The 15210-nt window shown below is 43.1% G+C and overlaps 1 protein-coding gene across 3 annotated transcripts in view; it reads left to right on the top strand.

The window, feature by feature from the left end:
* Dym (dymeclin) overlaps positions 1 to 15210 on the top strand; it is a 288571-nt gene that overhangs the window by 66678 nt on the left and 206683 nt on the right. For all 3 annotated transcript variants that reach the window (XM_085676420.2, XM_048419152.3, XM_048419153.3), the window contains exons 7-8: positions 8116 to 8241; positions 10748 to 10890. In XM_085676420.2, the coding sequence (XP_085532546.1) occupies positions 8116 to 8241; positions 10748 to 10890 (269 nt within the window). The remainder of the gene's footprint in view (positions 1 to 8115; positions 8242 to 10747; positions 10891 to 15210) is intronic.

Raw genomic sequence — 15210 nt, 5'->3', positions numbered from 1 at the left:
AGGAAGAGAAAATTTTTAATGTTTCTAGAAGATAATAAATGTCTGAGGAGATGGTCATCATTTGATCATTACACATTATATACATGTCAAAAATATCACCATATCCCATGGATCTGTATGAACTTTATGAGCCAATTAAAAATCAAAGAAAGGAGACTCGACAGGAAATTACTCTTTTCAGTTCTACAAGTCAGAAGCAGAAGAGACACCGGGCAGGAGCCGTCCCTTTGCGTTTGTTTTCTTTGCCTCATCCCCTCATCCCCTTTGTTTTCTGTGAGACATGTTTCGCTGTGTGCCTCATTCTTCCCAAGTAATATGTTTGGAGCAGATGCCTCCAAGGCCAGCTACTATCACCTTGTATGTGTGTTGAACTTGTTTCAAGATGATTGGTGATTAAGCATTCAATGGAGTTACATGTATATAGTATCAACTCTTTGAAGAACTATAAAAATTATAGAATAAATGTTTGTGTTTCTGTGGCTTGTCCCCTAAATTTTTATGGGGTCAGAGTTGGCATCTAAGGTGGTTGATGAAGATAATGATGGCAGTTCTGAAAGCAGTTAAGACCTGACTCCTGAGGAGACTGTTATGTAGGATCTGGAGACTTAGTTCATGGTAGAGTACACACTTCAGAAAAGAGATGACCCTGGGTTTAATCCCTGGCACAAAGCATCACCACCATGCCAGTGTCTGAAATATATAACATCGCTTTTTATTCTCTCCTTTTAGAATATCCATGTTGGCTCAAGTAGCTATTTCTACATTTTCATCTTGTTCATTTGAACTTGTCAGTTGTTTTTATTAAACTTATGTTCCATTTACAGTACCATCAGGTTTCTGACCAACAGTAAGTCAAAGAAGCATGTTTTTTCCTTCTGTGCTCATTAACTTTGCCCTTAGCCAACACTAACACCATTTCATGATGGCTTTTGTCTTTGTCCAAGTGTCCCACTCTGCCCCAGCAGAGCAGCGCAAGGTCATGGCTCCTGTCTCCTTTTTTTTGCACATGAAATTAGTTACTTGCTCCAGCAGTAGTTTGCTGTAGGACATTTCCAGACCAGATGGTGGAAAGTTCTTGGGAAACTATGGCAGCCAAAGCAGCGCTTCGGCTCTCTAAAGTTGACTTTGTTTTGGTAATTGTGTAATGAAAATCTTCTGAAGATTATACAAGGACTCAAAACAAGAAAGATCTGTTGGCATAAAACATTTTTCAATTTTGAAAAATCACTCTACTCAGCATGGTAGAATTTTGGTTTCTTTCAAGTTCTGGCCTCTTGGACTCATTTCCCTGACGATTTGACATTTAAAATAGCTCAATTAATATTTTAAATTTTGTTACTATAGAAATTTAACATTACCTCAAGTTTCCTTTTTTCTTTTTAGTATTATCTATAGAGTAGGAAATGACATCAGAGCTCACATTGCCTAGTGATTGCAGGTTAATCTGTAGAATTAGTTAACCACATTTGTATCAGGATTATTGTAATAATTTCATTTTTTAAAGATAGACTTTGAGCTCACCGTGTAGTTTATGCTTAGTTTGAATTTGCAGTTCCTCTCCCTTTTCTCTCCAAGTGTGGATTTGTAGGCATGTGTCACCATGCCAAACTTGTGTTAGGATATCTACATACACACACACACACACACACACACACACACCGGGAGACAATTTGATGCTAAAATTTAAACATAAAGGCAAAGAGCCTAGATCATTAAAACAAAAAAAATAAAAAGAGAGATTCCTTGTAGTCAGACTTTCTTTGTATTGCCAGCTCCCAAATAATGACACAGAGACTTGTATTAATTATTAATGACACAGAGCTTGGCCTTAGCTTAGGTTTGTTCCCAACTATCTCTTAAACTTAAATTAGCCCATTTATAGTAATCTACGTTCTGACACATGGCTTGTTACCTCTGCTCAGTACCGTGCATCCCCATTCCTCCCTGTCTGGCTGATGAATTCTGCTTCTTCTTCCTAGAGTTCCTATCTCTTCCAGCATGAGGAGCTGTGTTAAAGGGTCTCGGCATTAGGAAGGGTGAGAACCGCTGCTCTAGTCAGTTTTAGTACTATTTATGGTAGAAATGGATTAAATGAGGGCATGGACTGCCTTGCTCCAGCCTTGCTTCATGGAATAATTATTTTTGCTGTTGCTACTAGTTCTGTTGCTGTGTCCCCAGGAGTCCAGTGAATTTTTATACAGAATGCTGGATTATGAAATAGGATTTGGAAGCTGAAAGTTTGAGATATTTTTTGTCCACCAGTGAAATTTTGTTTTGGTAACACAAAGTAATATTAATTTTTCTCTGTAGCTGTGAGCATACTAGGGATGGCAATCCAACAAATCCATGATTCTTTATTGCCAGCTCGCTTTGTGTGCGAGGGATAACGTGCTAACAGGTCATAAGTTCTAGCTGCAGGCTGTGACTGAGGACAAGAGTCAATGCGTCAAGAATCTTGGATGTAAAACTCAGTGCAGAAAGAGGAATGCGGTAGCGTGTTAGCCCAGAGTGCAGTGTGTCTCTTATACACTGGGTATTTAAATGGAAGTTTCCGTAGACTCGGAGGTGACGCCCTGTTGCCTCCCATCTGATAGGAGAGCAGCCTATGCAGGAGAGAGCAGATGCGGTGTCCTGAGTTGGGCCCGTGCTCAGGCATCCAAGTAGGCCTGTCAAGCTGGAGGTGAAGGGACTAGAACAGAGGTGATGGTGTAGGGAGTTAAGGTGCTCTGCTACAAGTTATAGAGTCTTGGAGGATGAGAGTTAGGGACTCTCTTAATAAGGTGAGTAGCTGCTGGTAGTCGTAATCTTCAGTTAAATACTTTCAGCTGGGGGAGGTGGCAAGCCTGTAATTCCATCATAGTGGGGGTGGGGAGGGCAGAGGTGGGAGGATTATGAGCTGGAGGCTATCTTGGGTAACATAGAGAATTCAAGGCTGAGGGGATGGCTCAGCCATTAAAGGCTAGGCTCACAACCAAAAATATAAGAGAATTCAACAGCTATAGATTTTAAAGACTGTCTTGCTGTATAACCCTGGCTGGCCTGGAACTTTCTATGTAGACCAAACTGGCATCAAACTTGGAGTGGTACTCTTGCCTCCTCCTATGACAGCTGAGCTACCTAAGGCTTCTTCTGCCCTACCCAGATGGGGTGGTGAGCAGACAAGCTAAGATGCTGGTATCTAGCAGCCTTGGTCCCTGTCCCTCTGCCCTTGGCAGCAGCAGGTGGCAATGAGGCAGGTGGAAGCAGCTTCAAGTGGCGCCCTCTAGTGTTACAGCCCCATGCCAGTCTTGTGTCGAGAGACCCTTAGCCTTACAAATGTCCTATGCTTGCCTTGGTATCAGACTCGTAGCTCCTGGCAGACACCATTATTACAGCTCTTGTGCTGGGATCAGAGACCTTTGCCCTGATGTTTGACAGCTTTCGGGGGTTCCTTTGGCAGGTAGGACTTCAAGTTCTCTTCACTTCTCTGCTCCCTTGTCTTCGCTTTCACTTCCCTTCTTGCCCTGGCTGCACTGAAATTGTTGAGTGCACCTTCATCTGGCGATTTGTCTTCTGTTGGGACACATCACTGGGGGAACTGGGGCCCAGTAAGGGCTATTCAGGAACCGGGCATGGCCTCTGCCGGGACAGCTCAGGTGCAGGCATGCCCCCTCACATTGGATGTCAGTGGGTGCCTCCAGGTAGGTCAGGTCACCCTGTCTTCAGCCTTTGAGCAGCTTCTTCAGTGGTCTGGGGGGAGGAGCCTGTGCTGTGTGTGCTGGGAAGCCAGGCTAGCGCTGGGTTTGGGTGGCAAGTGAGCTGTTTGAGAGAGCAGTGCTGGCCATGGGGGACAAGGTGCCAGCTTGGGCGTCCTGGGACTACCCAGCCTCTTTAATTGTCAAGCCATTAGTGGGTTTTTTTAAGCTTAGTAGGGACTGCGTTGGGTGACATCAATTCCTAGTACAGCCTGTTGGGGTTCTGCCCTCCTGTGTGTTCTTCAGCTGTCAAGTCTGGGGTGCCAGACTTCCAGTCTCATTTTCCAGTGGTGAAGTTGCTGCTACTCTCCTCAGCCATACTGCTGTCCTGTGCCATCTCTGCTGCTACTAGTTTAGGCTGCACTACAGGAAGTGAGCAAGGAAAGAGCCCTCCAGAGTATTGACCTGGTATAGCACCAGGGGAGATAGCATGGGAAAGGGTGAGCCTGTCCACTAACTGAACCTCAGCAGCTTGCTTATGTAGCTGGAGCAGGGTGCTTGGGCCAATCACAGCCTTGTCTCTAGCACTGCAGTCATGAAAGCCCGTGTTTTGTCCACTCTCAGCCTTGGCTGCACTCTCTGTAGACCCTCCCTCGGGGAAAGTGCTCCTCCTCCCGTGGGAGAGACGCTTCATCAGGCTGTGACTGCATACCTACTACCAACTGTTGGAAAGAGCCGCGACTGGGGCATGGCCCCCAACAGCCAGTGTGCTCGGCTGCAGTCTTGGCTCTGGTTGTGGCAAGGCTTCTGTGGCACATTGAAGGCAGCTGGTGCTCGTGCAGGGGTGGTCCTCCTGGCTGTTAGAGCAGTCCTCTTCTCGTGCAGGGGTGGTCCTCCTGGCTGTTAGAGCAGTCCTCTTCTCGTGGCAGCTCTGGCGGCAGGAGAAGGTCCAGGAGCTGCTAATGGAGAATCAGTTTGCCCTGTCCAAACAGTGTCCTTGCTTTCGTACAAGGAGTGAATGTCAGGAAGACATATTTTGTTTGTTTCTCCTCATCTTTTTCCATTCAGAACAGCATTTTGACTTACGTGTGCTGTGGAGTGAACATCTAGTCTGTGGCATTTGAAACGGCTCAATGCCTGCACACACCTGCAGCCTTTGTTAAACCAGGTTCTCAGCAGTCCACACGCAGGCTGCCTGCAACCTACCTGCCTGGAAGTAACCTGTATCTCTGTTGTTTCTGTATTGCTGTGTAAGAATGACCCTGCCTGGGTCCAGTATGCCTGCCTGTAACCTCAGCATTTGAGGGGACGAGGCAGGAGGATTACTGTGAATTTGAGACTAGCCTGGGATGTATAGTAAGTTTAGGGTTTACCTAGGCTATATAAAGAACCCTAGTCTCAAAAACACTGAAAGCCCAACAGTGACCCAAATGTCCAGTATTAGTGGACAATTTATTTTCTCAGAGATCTGAGTAGAGCTCAACCTGTTACTTCTGACTTGTATCTCAAGAGATTATGGTCAGGTCAGGGCTGTGATGTCTGAGGCTGCAAGTGGGGAAGATTTTGGGTGTTGACAGGATTTACTTCCTGCAGCATTGCCGGACTGGGCGCCTCACGCCCTTGCTAGCTGTTGACAGGAGGCCTCATTTAGCTCTTTGCCTTGGGCGTTTCCATATGTTCATATGTTGACTCATAAGACTGCCTAGTGAATATGTGTTCCAGACAGGCCTGGGCAATTCAAATTCATGGTTATTGTGAGTAGAATTCCATCTGGTCACCTGTGCCATCACAAGTGAGTTGTTATTGTCTGGCTTATTTTTCATTCAGTTCAAGGAATGAGAAATAGCCTGGCATGGTGGTGCAAACCTTTAATCCCAGCACTCAGGAGGCAGAGGTAGGTAGGTCTTTTGAGTTCAAGGCCGGCCTGCCTGGTCTACAAAGCAAGTTTCAGAACAGCCAGGGATACACAGAGAAACCCTGCTTCAAAAAAGAAAAATAAATAAAAAGAAAGAAATGAGAAATAAAGACAAGATAATTTATAGTAGTAATTAGGGAAATTGCTGAGAGTATAGATGTAGGTAGCCATGCCTTGATATTTCTCTCTCTCTCTCTCTTTCTGTCGTGACATGGTCTCATGTAGCACAGGCTAGCCTCAAGCTTGCTATGTACCCGACTTTGAACTACTGGTCCTCTGGCCTTACCTCCTAAGTGCTAGCATTGCTGACCTGTGTCCCATGTCAGGCCCTGCTGCTTCTGCTCCCCTTCCTTCCTCCCCTCCTCCTCCTTTTCCCCTTCCTCCGCCTCTTTCCTGTCCTCCAAGGACTTTATTTTACTAACAATTCATTAATTAGGAAGCACCAAAGGAAATGTGGGTTCAGGTTTCTCCAAGTCAGGTAAGGGGAAAGCAAGGCAAGTTCAAGTAGAAGGTTCAGAAAACATGTGCTCTGGCGCAGTTGTGCAGTTCTTACTTGAAGAATTCCAAATCCATAGCCCTAGTGCAGGGTCGGAGGAAAGCTTCCAGCTGTTTTTTTTTTTCTTTTCTTACTTTCTGAAAGCATTTCTTCATGTGTGCCTCTGTCTGTGTGTTTTGCTGGATTAGAGATTGAAGTCAGGGTCTTGAACATGATGAACAGGTACTATGTCACCGAGCTGTACATATAGGTGTGTGTGTGTGTGTGTATGTGTGTATGCATTGTAGTACTGGGGATTGAACCTAGAGCCTTTTGCATACTGGTCAAGTGCTCCATCCCTGAACTGTGCCACTAGCACGCTCCTCTCCCCTGACTTCTGAGACAGGGTCTTGCTAAGTTGCCCAGGTAGACTTTTTTCCTCAGTCTGTTCTGTTTCTCAAATAATTTCTACCAGTGATAACTCTTTAGCATGTCTAGTTTAGTTTAAACCTGTCTAGTCAAGAGCCACTTGTCTTAAATGCTTAATGGACTATCATTTAGTAGCTCTTCAGTACTTCTCTTGAAAAATTTCAGACTCTTGTTTTACATGAATAAGTATGTACCACGTTTTCATAATTTGCTGTTGATGACGCTTGGCTGATCCCATGGTCTTGCTACAAGGAGAAGAGCTCGTGTCTCTGTGGTGGGCTGTAGGGACCTTTGGGGGTATGCCCAGGTCTGGGTAACTCTCTGTTCTAGCGGTTGTAGTTCATGGCTTGAGAAGTCACCACACCGATTGCTACCGTGGCTGCACTGGTTTCCACTCCACCAACAGTGTGGACTTTCCCCACATCCTCAGCAGGATTGGTTGTCTTAGTTCTCTTGATGTTGGCCTTTGTGGATGGGGTGAGAGGGATCTCAGAGCAGTTTTATTCACGTTCGTCTACTGGCTGCTTGAAATATTCAACACTTTAAATTTTATTAGTCATTTATATTTCCATTGAGAACTGTGTGTTCAAATGATTGATTGGCCCATTTATTGTTTGGCCAGTATTTTGTATGTATATGCTAACTTTTTGTAGTTTTTTTTTTAAAATTGTTTTATTTTTCATTTAAAAAAAATGTCTATATTTGTGGATGGGTGTGTTTGTATACATGAGTGCAGTGCCCATGAGGCCAGACAAGAGCATTGGATCCTAAGGAACTCAAGTGACAGGCAATTGTAGCCACTCTGTAGATTCTGAGAAGGAAACTTAGTCTAATCCTTAACAAAAGTAAGTATATTTTATTTGTGTGTGTGTGTGTGTTTCTGTGTGTGTCAGGATGTGTGTGTGTGTGTGTGTGTGTTTCTGTGTGTGTCAGGATGTGTGTGTGTGGGTGTGTGTTTCTGTGTGTGTCAGGATGTGTGTGTGTGTGGGTGTGTGTTTCTGTGTGTGTCAGGATGTGTGTGTGTGGGTGGGTGTGTGTTTCTGTGTGTGTCAGGATGTGTGTGTGTGGGTGTGTGTTTCTGTGTGTGTCAGGATGTGTGTGTGTGGGTGGGTGTGTGTTTCTGTGTGTCTTGTGTCTAAATGTGTGGTAGAGAACAGCACAGAGGTTAAAGCAGATCTTCAGGGCAGAACCCTGCCTTCCTTACCGTAACATCAATAGGACATGGGAACTGGAAAGTAGAAAAATAATGAGATAGCAGTCCCAGGTCGAAATAGAAGAACTAATGGCTGGGAAGGGGTTTAGTATTTTCTTTTGACTTAATTTTTTTCTTTTAGTTTTTTTGAGATAGGGTTTCTTTTTGTAACCTTGGCTATTCTTGAACTAGTTCTGTAGACTAGGCTGATCTTGAATTCATAGAACTCTACCTACCTCTGCCTCCTGAGTACTGGGATTAAAGGCATGTACCACCACCACTTGGCTTGAGTTAATTTTTATATTAAGTGTTTTTTTAATAACCTGAAAAATTTGAAGATGTGATTTGACTCTTTAAATGTGCAGTTCACTTGAGAAGAGCAGCACTTTTGTCTTCCAGACTGATCGTTACTCTGTTTCCCCATCTTCAGAGATATTACATATGACATATCGGTGGAGGCGATCTCAGCAATGGTTGTCTTCCTCTCCTATCAGCTCTTCCACAAGGAGGTCTTGCGACAGAGTATCAGTCACAAGTATTTGATGCAAGGTCCATGGTATGTTCTGTTTTAAAGTTGTCCTTTTTAAGGAAAAGCAAACCACTGTGATAATCTATTATGTCTAGCATTGTCTTCTCACCTGAGTAGTAACCACTGTGATAATCTACGATGTCTAGCGCTGTCTTCTCACTGAGTAGTAACCACTGTGATAATCTACGATGTCTAGCGCTGTCTTCTCACTGAGTAGTAACCACTGTGATAACCTACGATGTCTAGCGCTGTCTTCTCACTGAGTAGTAACCACTGTGATAATCTACGATGTCTAGCGCTGTCTTCTCACTGAGTAGTAACCACTGTGATAATCTACGATGTCTAGCGCTGTCTTCTCACTGAGTAGTAACCACTGTGATAATCTACGATGTCTAGCGCTGTCTTCTCACTGAGTAGTAACCACTGTGATAATCTACGGTGTCTAGCACTGTCTTCTCACCTGAGTAGTAACCACTGTGATAACCTACGATGTCTAGCATTGTCTTTTCACCTGAGTAGTAACCACTGTGATAACCTACGATGTCTTCTCACCTGAGTAGTATTGTTTCATCAATATTTTTTTTTGGTTGTTCTGTTGTTGCATTGCCCAACACAACACAAAACCAGTTTCTCATTCTCATCCACTCTCTCCTGTTTGTCTTGTCCCCCAGATTCACTAGTGCTTCTAATTGTTGCTTTGTAGAATAACTTGATGTCTTCTCACTTTTTCCTCCTTTCTCTGTGAGCAGTTATCAAGCCCTATTTGCTTATTCAAACTGTTCTTGAATCTCCTTTTTACTAGTTGTTTTACTCTACAATTGTCCCTTAGTATCGGCAGAGAACTGGCCGAGGATACCAAAGCCTGCTAGACCCTAGAACATGCAGTCCACAACCCAGGCACACCCTCCCGTGTGCTTTAGAGCCTGTCTAATGACATTTAGTCCCTAATGCAAGTGAATGCTTTGTAAATGGCTGATATACTGCATTGTTTGGAAAAGCATGAGAATGAGTAGAGCTCAGTATAAATAAGATTTTTTTTTTCTGAATGTTTTCAATTTGTGATTAGCTGAAATAGTGGATGCAGAATCTGAGGATATAGGACTTCTGAATTCGAAGGACTGACTTCTGTGATGTGTACTGTCACCTTTTGTTTGGAGTATGCCAGAAACTTCTTCACTGTTTTAATTTAATGAGTGTCTACTTATTGTATGCTAAACTATGCTGGCTTCGGGGCTGTACTCCTTAGCAGACACTTATGGGAACCTAAAGTACTTTGGGTAAACACAACACCTACTTTCTGTTGACATAATTTTCAAAAAACTTTAAATCAAGTAAGTCTTTAAGTCTTTAAGGTAGTTTTTCTTGAAGTTATGTAGTAGTCTTGGGGACATGGCTGTGGTAGAGCACTTGCCAAGTGGTATGAGTGAAGGATGTGGTCAGCAGAGAAGAGCCTTGTTTTCACTGTGCTCACCTCGCTGCCGTGGTTGCCATGGCTGCCGTGGGTAAGCCTTCTGGGTAAATTACACAGAGATAAGGAAGAGACTCTGGTGTCCAAGGTTGGGACTGGGGCTGGTGACCCTTCTCTTACTAGAAGAGACCTAGGGTATGACAGGGCATTGTGCACAAGATCAAGCCAGTCTGTGGGTCTCTTACTGCAGAGCTACCAGGGTTGAGCATATGAGCTCCAGACATACCTTCGACCCAGCCTACTGGCTCCATTGCCAGACACCATAGTGAGTTTTAGTCTCCACCGTCTCCCTGCCTCATGAGGATCAGACTCCAGTGAGAATTACAGAGGAGACTAACCATCCTGGAGCTTCAGAGGAGCGTTTGAAATCCACTCACAGAGCGGAGAGTCTATCTAAACCCTCGAATAGGGATGCGTACCCTGGCCTGAAGGTGATACTTGGCATGATAGGGCTTTTGACGGGGAATCTATTTCTTACAGTGCTGAGAGTCTAAAAGTTATATTTTTCATAGATAGAGATGATGTTAATAATCTTATTTTCTAAGTCCTTAGGTTTTTGTAGTATCATTATAATGTCAAATATTTAAACTAGAATATTCTTATCCTAGTTTTTGTGACTTATCTTAGAAGCCATGGTTATCAATAATATATACAATAATCTACAAGTAGAATAGAGATTATAGAAATTCCTTTATCACCTATAATGTAATAGCTGGAGTTTCCTGCTTGAACATCTTACTGCCATTTAATTCTTAGATTTCTCTGCTGATCTACATTATAGCCTTCCTTAAGAACCTGCTGTACTGTATTATCTGCTGAACTTATAATTGCTTGCAATTTTATGTAAATTACAAATAAGGTAACAGATGCTTGCGTTTTAATTATTTGATGTGTGCTTCTGGCGTGGTAAGAGGCAGCCAGTGTCAAGGCTTAAGGCAAGCATGTGCTACTGCCATATTCCCTGGCTAGTATTAATGGAAGACATATTTCTGTGTTGTTATGCAGAATTAGGTGACTCTTGTGAGCAGGAGTTTGATTTTTTTTCTCCCCCTTCTTTCTGTGTAGTCTTCCCTATACCAGCAAACTTGTGAAAACCTTGCTTTACAACTTTATCAGACAAGAAAAGCCACCTCCACCTGGAACCCATGTTTTCCCTCCGCAGTCGGATGGGGGAGGACTGCTGTATGGACTGGCATCAGGAGTAGCAAGTAAGTCCTTCCGGATTCCCATTCCTTATCTACATAAACTTCGTCTAATTAGGCCTAAGAAATTTTATTCACTTGGCCATCACCATTATCCATTCTGTTGGATCTGTGGAACTGGCTAAATGACAATACTAAAAGAAATGAAAACATTAGTCCTTCCATTTTCTGTGATAGTTTATGTTAAATGTATTCAAATCAGGAATAGATTATTTCTCTGTAGAACACAATAGGCACGTAAATGCTCATATCGTACAGGTCTGGCAGTGAAGAGAGTGAAGTTGAGCCATAGGAAGCTCTTTACTCCTTGTGTTCTTGGGGTGTCTTCCTGCTGAGAATCTGTGCTGGTTAGAATTTCACTGCATAATCTCAGAACTTTGTTCAGTAAAAAACTGAGAGGTTTGGAAGAGTTTGTAATTAACTGTAACATGAGGGGCCGGCTTGTTGGGGTTTCTGTCCCGCCCAGTACCCCAACAGCCGGCAAGCCCAAAGAAAATCACGCACAGGACTCCTTAAGGTTATAAACTGATTGGCTCATTAGGTCAGGCTTCTTGTTAACTCTTATAACTTATATTAACCCATTATTCTTATCTATGTTAGCCATAATGGCTCAGTACCTTTTCCAGCAGGGGCAGCTTACATGTTGTTTCTTCAGTGATCTGCGCAGGAGTGCTGAGAGAGTTTCTGCTTCCAGAATACTCCCAGTCTCTTTGTTGACAGAATACAGATAATTCTCCTGCACCAATTAACTGCAGTGGCATGACGTTGAGCTGCAGAGCCCTTTCCTCCTACACCGTAGACATCATCTCTGCTGCAGAGTTCAGAGCTGGAGATGCAGCCAGTATACAGTGCCTTTGGACCCCCCTTCTTAATGGTGGCAGCACAGCGCAGCAACCTTCTCACAGGCTGCCAGCGGCTCAGTAAAGCGGCAGCCTTGTTTTGCGATTTAAGCAACTGATAGTAAACCAGACTTTGTAGATTTACCCACCTTTGGTTTCTTTGGGGATCATGAGTGTAAATCCCTGTGATGTCACTCACACCCTTATCTTTGGTGCTAAGGAGCCAGTCTAGAATGTCACATTGCATTGTTTCTTCATTTACTGCCCCTGACCCCCAGCACTTGGACTGTTTCAGTGGTATATAGCTCCCTCCTGACCTGAAGGCAGCATAGGAATGCCTTTCTAGTCTCACAGGAAGACTCAACTGATCTGTTAGTGTTCCTTTTTTTTCTATTCTCATTTAGGTGGTGTTTAATCCAGTATTCTAATGTAACTGGAGTTTTCTTTTCCCTCCAGGAAGCAAGTTCATTAATTACTCTCTTCAAAACAGTGATCGCACTTGACAGTTTTTTTTAAAATATTTATTTATTACACACACACACACACACACACACACACACACACACACACACACACAATGTTCTGTCTCTATCTGCATGTATGCCTGCATGCCAGAAGAGGGCACCCGATCGCATTACAGATGATTGTGGGCCACCATGTGGTTGCTGGGAATTGAACTCAGGACCTCAGGAAGAGCAGGCTTAACTGCTTAGCCTCATTTTTTTTTTTCTAAACAAATTTGTATAGAGTTTAAAGTTTTTTTCTACATTGTTGTATCAGGTGTCATTGGTTTGCTAAGTGCCACAAACTTGACTTTTAAAATTCTGATCTGCTATTTACTCGCTGACATAATATTACTGGAAAGTGCATTAACTCTGTTTCCTGTCCATTGAACGAGGAGGTTGGGATGGGTGATCTCTGAGATTATGTCTGAAGTAACTTGTAATAATTCTGTAGTCCTTTTTTCATTGTCTTCAAATTTTAATATTTCATTTAAGGCAGTAAAATAGGTTTTAAACTTTAAATGTTTTCATTGACTATTGATCCATTATAAGCACTGTAAGATAAACATTAAACTGAATCCCAGGGGCTGGAGAGATGGCTCAGTGGTTAAGAGCATTGCCTGCTCTTCCAAAGGTCCTGAGTTCAATTCCCGGCAACCACATGGTGGCTCACAACCATCTGTAATGAGGTCTGGTGCCCTCTTCTGGCCTGCAGGCATACACACAGACAGAATATTGTATACATAATAAATAAATAAATATTTAAAAAAAAAAACTGAATCCCAATTATCTTCACCTGGCACCACAGGGGCAAGACTGGTTTTCCTGACGCAGCGGGACAGTGGAGGCTACTGGTGACTGGACCTTTTGTCTTCAACTGTGTAGAGCACAGCTGAAGTTGGTCATCACCACCTCTACAAATGTTGATATTAGAAAGTTAAAATCGCCAAACAACAGACTGATGCTTCCTTGGCAGAAGCAGCTTCTGCCAAGCTCAGGCACCAGGGCATGCTTTTCCATGCAGGGGAATAGAGATTGCAGAGTACAGCTCATTGGAATGTTGTGAACCAGCAGAGTTTGCTCAAGATTAAGGCTATGCCTTAGTCCAGGATTACCTACAATCAGTTCAAACTGACAAACTGGATGTATCACACACTTGTGTTTTAAATTGCTAGCAAGCTTAGTCAGACAGCTTCATATGCTTAAAAACAAATAGGTGCAGTTGAAATTCTAGGACCATTCTGAGACTTGCTGTAAATACTGTGTTTTGGGGTGTGTTTGAATCTGCTTTTGAAATATCTGTAGTATTTTTTAAAAAATGAATTATACTTGCTATTGAATGTAGAATTTGAGTTTTTTAAGGCTCTATAAAACTTGTCTTTGAGCGATAAAGCAGACAAAATTGATTTACTTTAATACTGTTAAAAACTCATGCCTGTCAAGTGAACATAACTTTATTAAGCAGGTATTTACATTACATTACATTATTTGACATGTATGTTTGGAATCAAGTTAAAGGTTAAATCTTTTTTTGTTTGTTTGTTTGGCTTTGTGTTTTGAGACAGAGTTTCTCTGTGTAATAATCCTAGCTGTCTTAGAACTCACTTTGTAGACTAGGCTGGTCTCAATAGGCTGGCCTCGAACTCACAAGAGATCCGCCTGCTTCTGCTTCCCAAGTGCTGGGATTAAAGGCGTGCACCACCACTGCCCTGCTAAATCTTTCCAAGAATACTTAGTGACAGGATTTGTGAATATCAATAAAGGCCCTTATAAACTGGTGTTTGTATAGTTCTGAAACCAACTTTTATACAAGCAAATGAGTTTTGAAAAAGTCTGGCGTTATTTGGAGATGGACTTTCTTTTTAAGAAGAATCATTTCTCCATTTTCTTTGGAATGCAATGACATAATGAGCTACAATGTTGAAAGAATAGAAGGATATGTAATGGATCTAAGAGTATCATAGATAGAGCAAAGTGGTCATATCAGTTAATTCTAGGTGGCTGGTATGTGGATATTTAACTTGATAATTCTGACTTTATGTATGACAGTTTTCAAAATAAAGTGTCTCAAGATAGAAAAACGCAAATAACAAAAGACAAACAAAATTTACCACAACAGAGAAACCAACCCCAAAGAAATGATTATCACCAGCTTATATTTGCTTTTTTCAGTTAAAAAAGTGTTACTGTGTGTGCATGATGTGTGTGAATGTGCATGACATGGCATGCATGTAAAAAGGTCAGAGGAAAAGTCTGTGAGATTGTTCCTCTTTTTACCCTCATGTGGGTTCCAGGGATTGAATTCAGGTCACCGAGCACCTTTACCTACTGAGCCATCTCACTGATGTGGAAATAATGTTTTATTACGGAGGAAACAGTTTTCCCTGTGTGTGTAGTTTACAGTGAGCAACAGAAAACAAAGTCGCCTGTCACTGTTTTGGGGAGTCTGAGGGCCCATGAAGAAGGCACAGTCAGCCCAAGCTATTGGCCTTCATTTCAGCTCCTGACCGGATTCCTGGCGCACACTGCGGGCCCTGTGTCTTTGATTCGAAACACGTCCTGATGTTTAGAGGCTGCTGTGTTCCCAGAGTCCAGTCAGTTCTCAGGTGGTTACTGCTGCGTTGTCGAGGTGGGCAGTTTTCCTGCACCAATTGAGGGAAGGGACAGGTTCAAGAGGCACCTGAGTGTCCTGTCATCTCAAGTTAAAGGGGAATTTTGGGGGGCTACTACGAAGTTTGTTCTTGAATGTACGTGTATAGCAGTGACTAGTCGCACACGCCCATGTAGTCTCACATTTTAGCGGTGGGCGTGAGTGCCCGGCTCTCTTGAAACCAAGTGCAGCCTGTTCTTTGACCAAGGAATGCGTGTAGAAGCGGCACAGGTGGTGCTTGCTTTAGCCATTGTGGACCACGAGGAACCCCAAGAGTGGCAGCCATATACAGAGAAGCTGAAAGGAGAGCTACTGACATTAGGACTCTGTGAAG

The sequence above is a fragment of the Myodes glareolus genome, chromosome 13 (genome assembly GCF_982192425.1).
Source record: "Myodes glareolus chromosome 13, mMyoGla1.1, whole genome shotgun sequence".
In the NCBI taxonomy this organism is placed as follows: domain Eukaryota; kingdom Metazoa; phylum Chordata; class Mammalia; order Rodentia; family Cricetidae; genus Myodes; species Myodes glareolus.
Note: the sequence above shows the minus strand (reverse complement) of the source record. Positions and strands in the feature narration are given on the sequence as shown.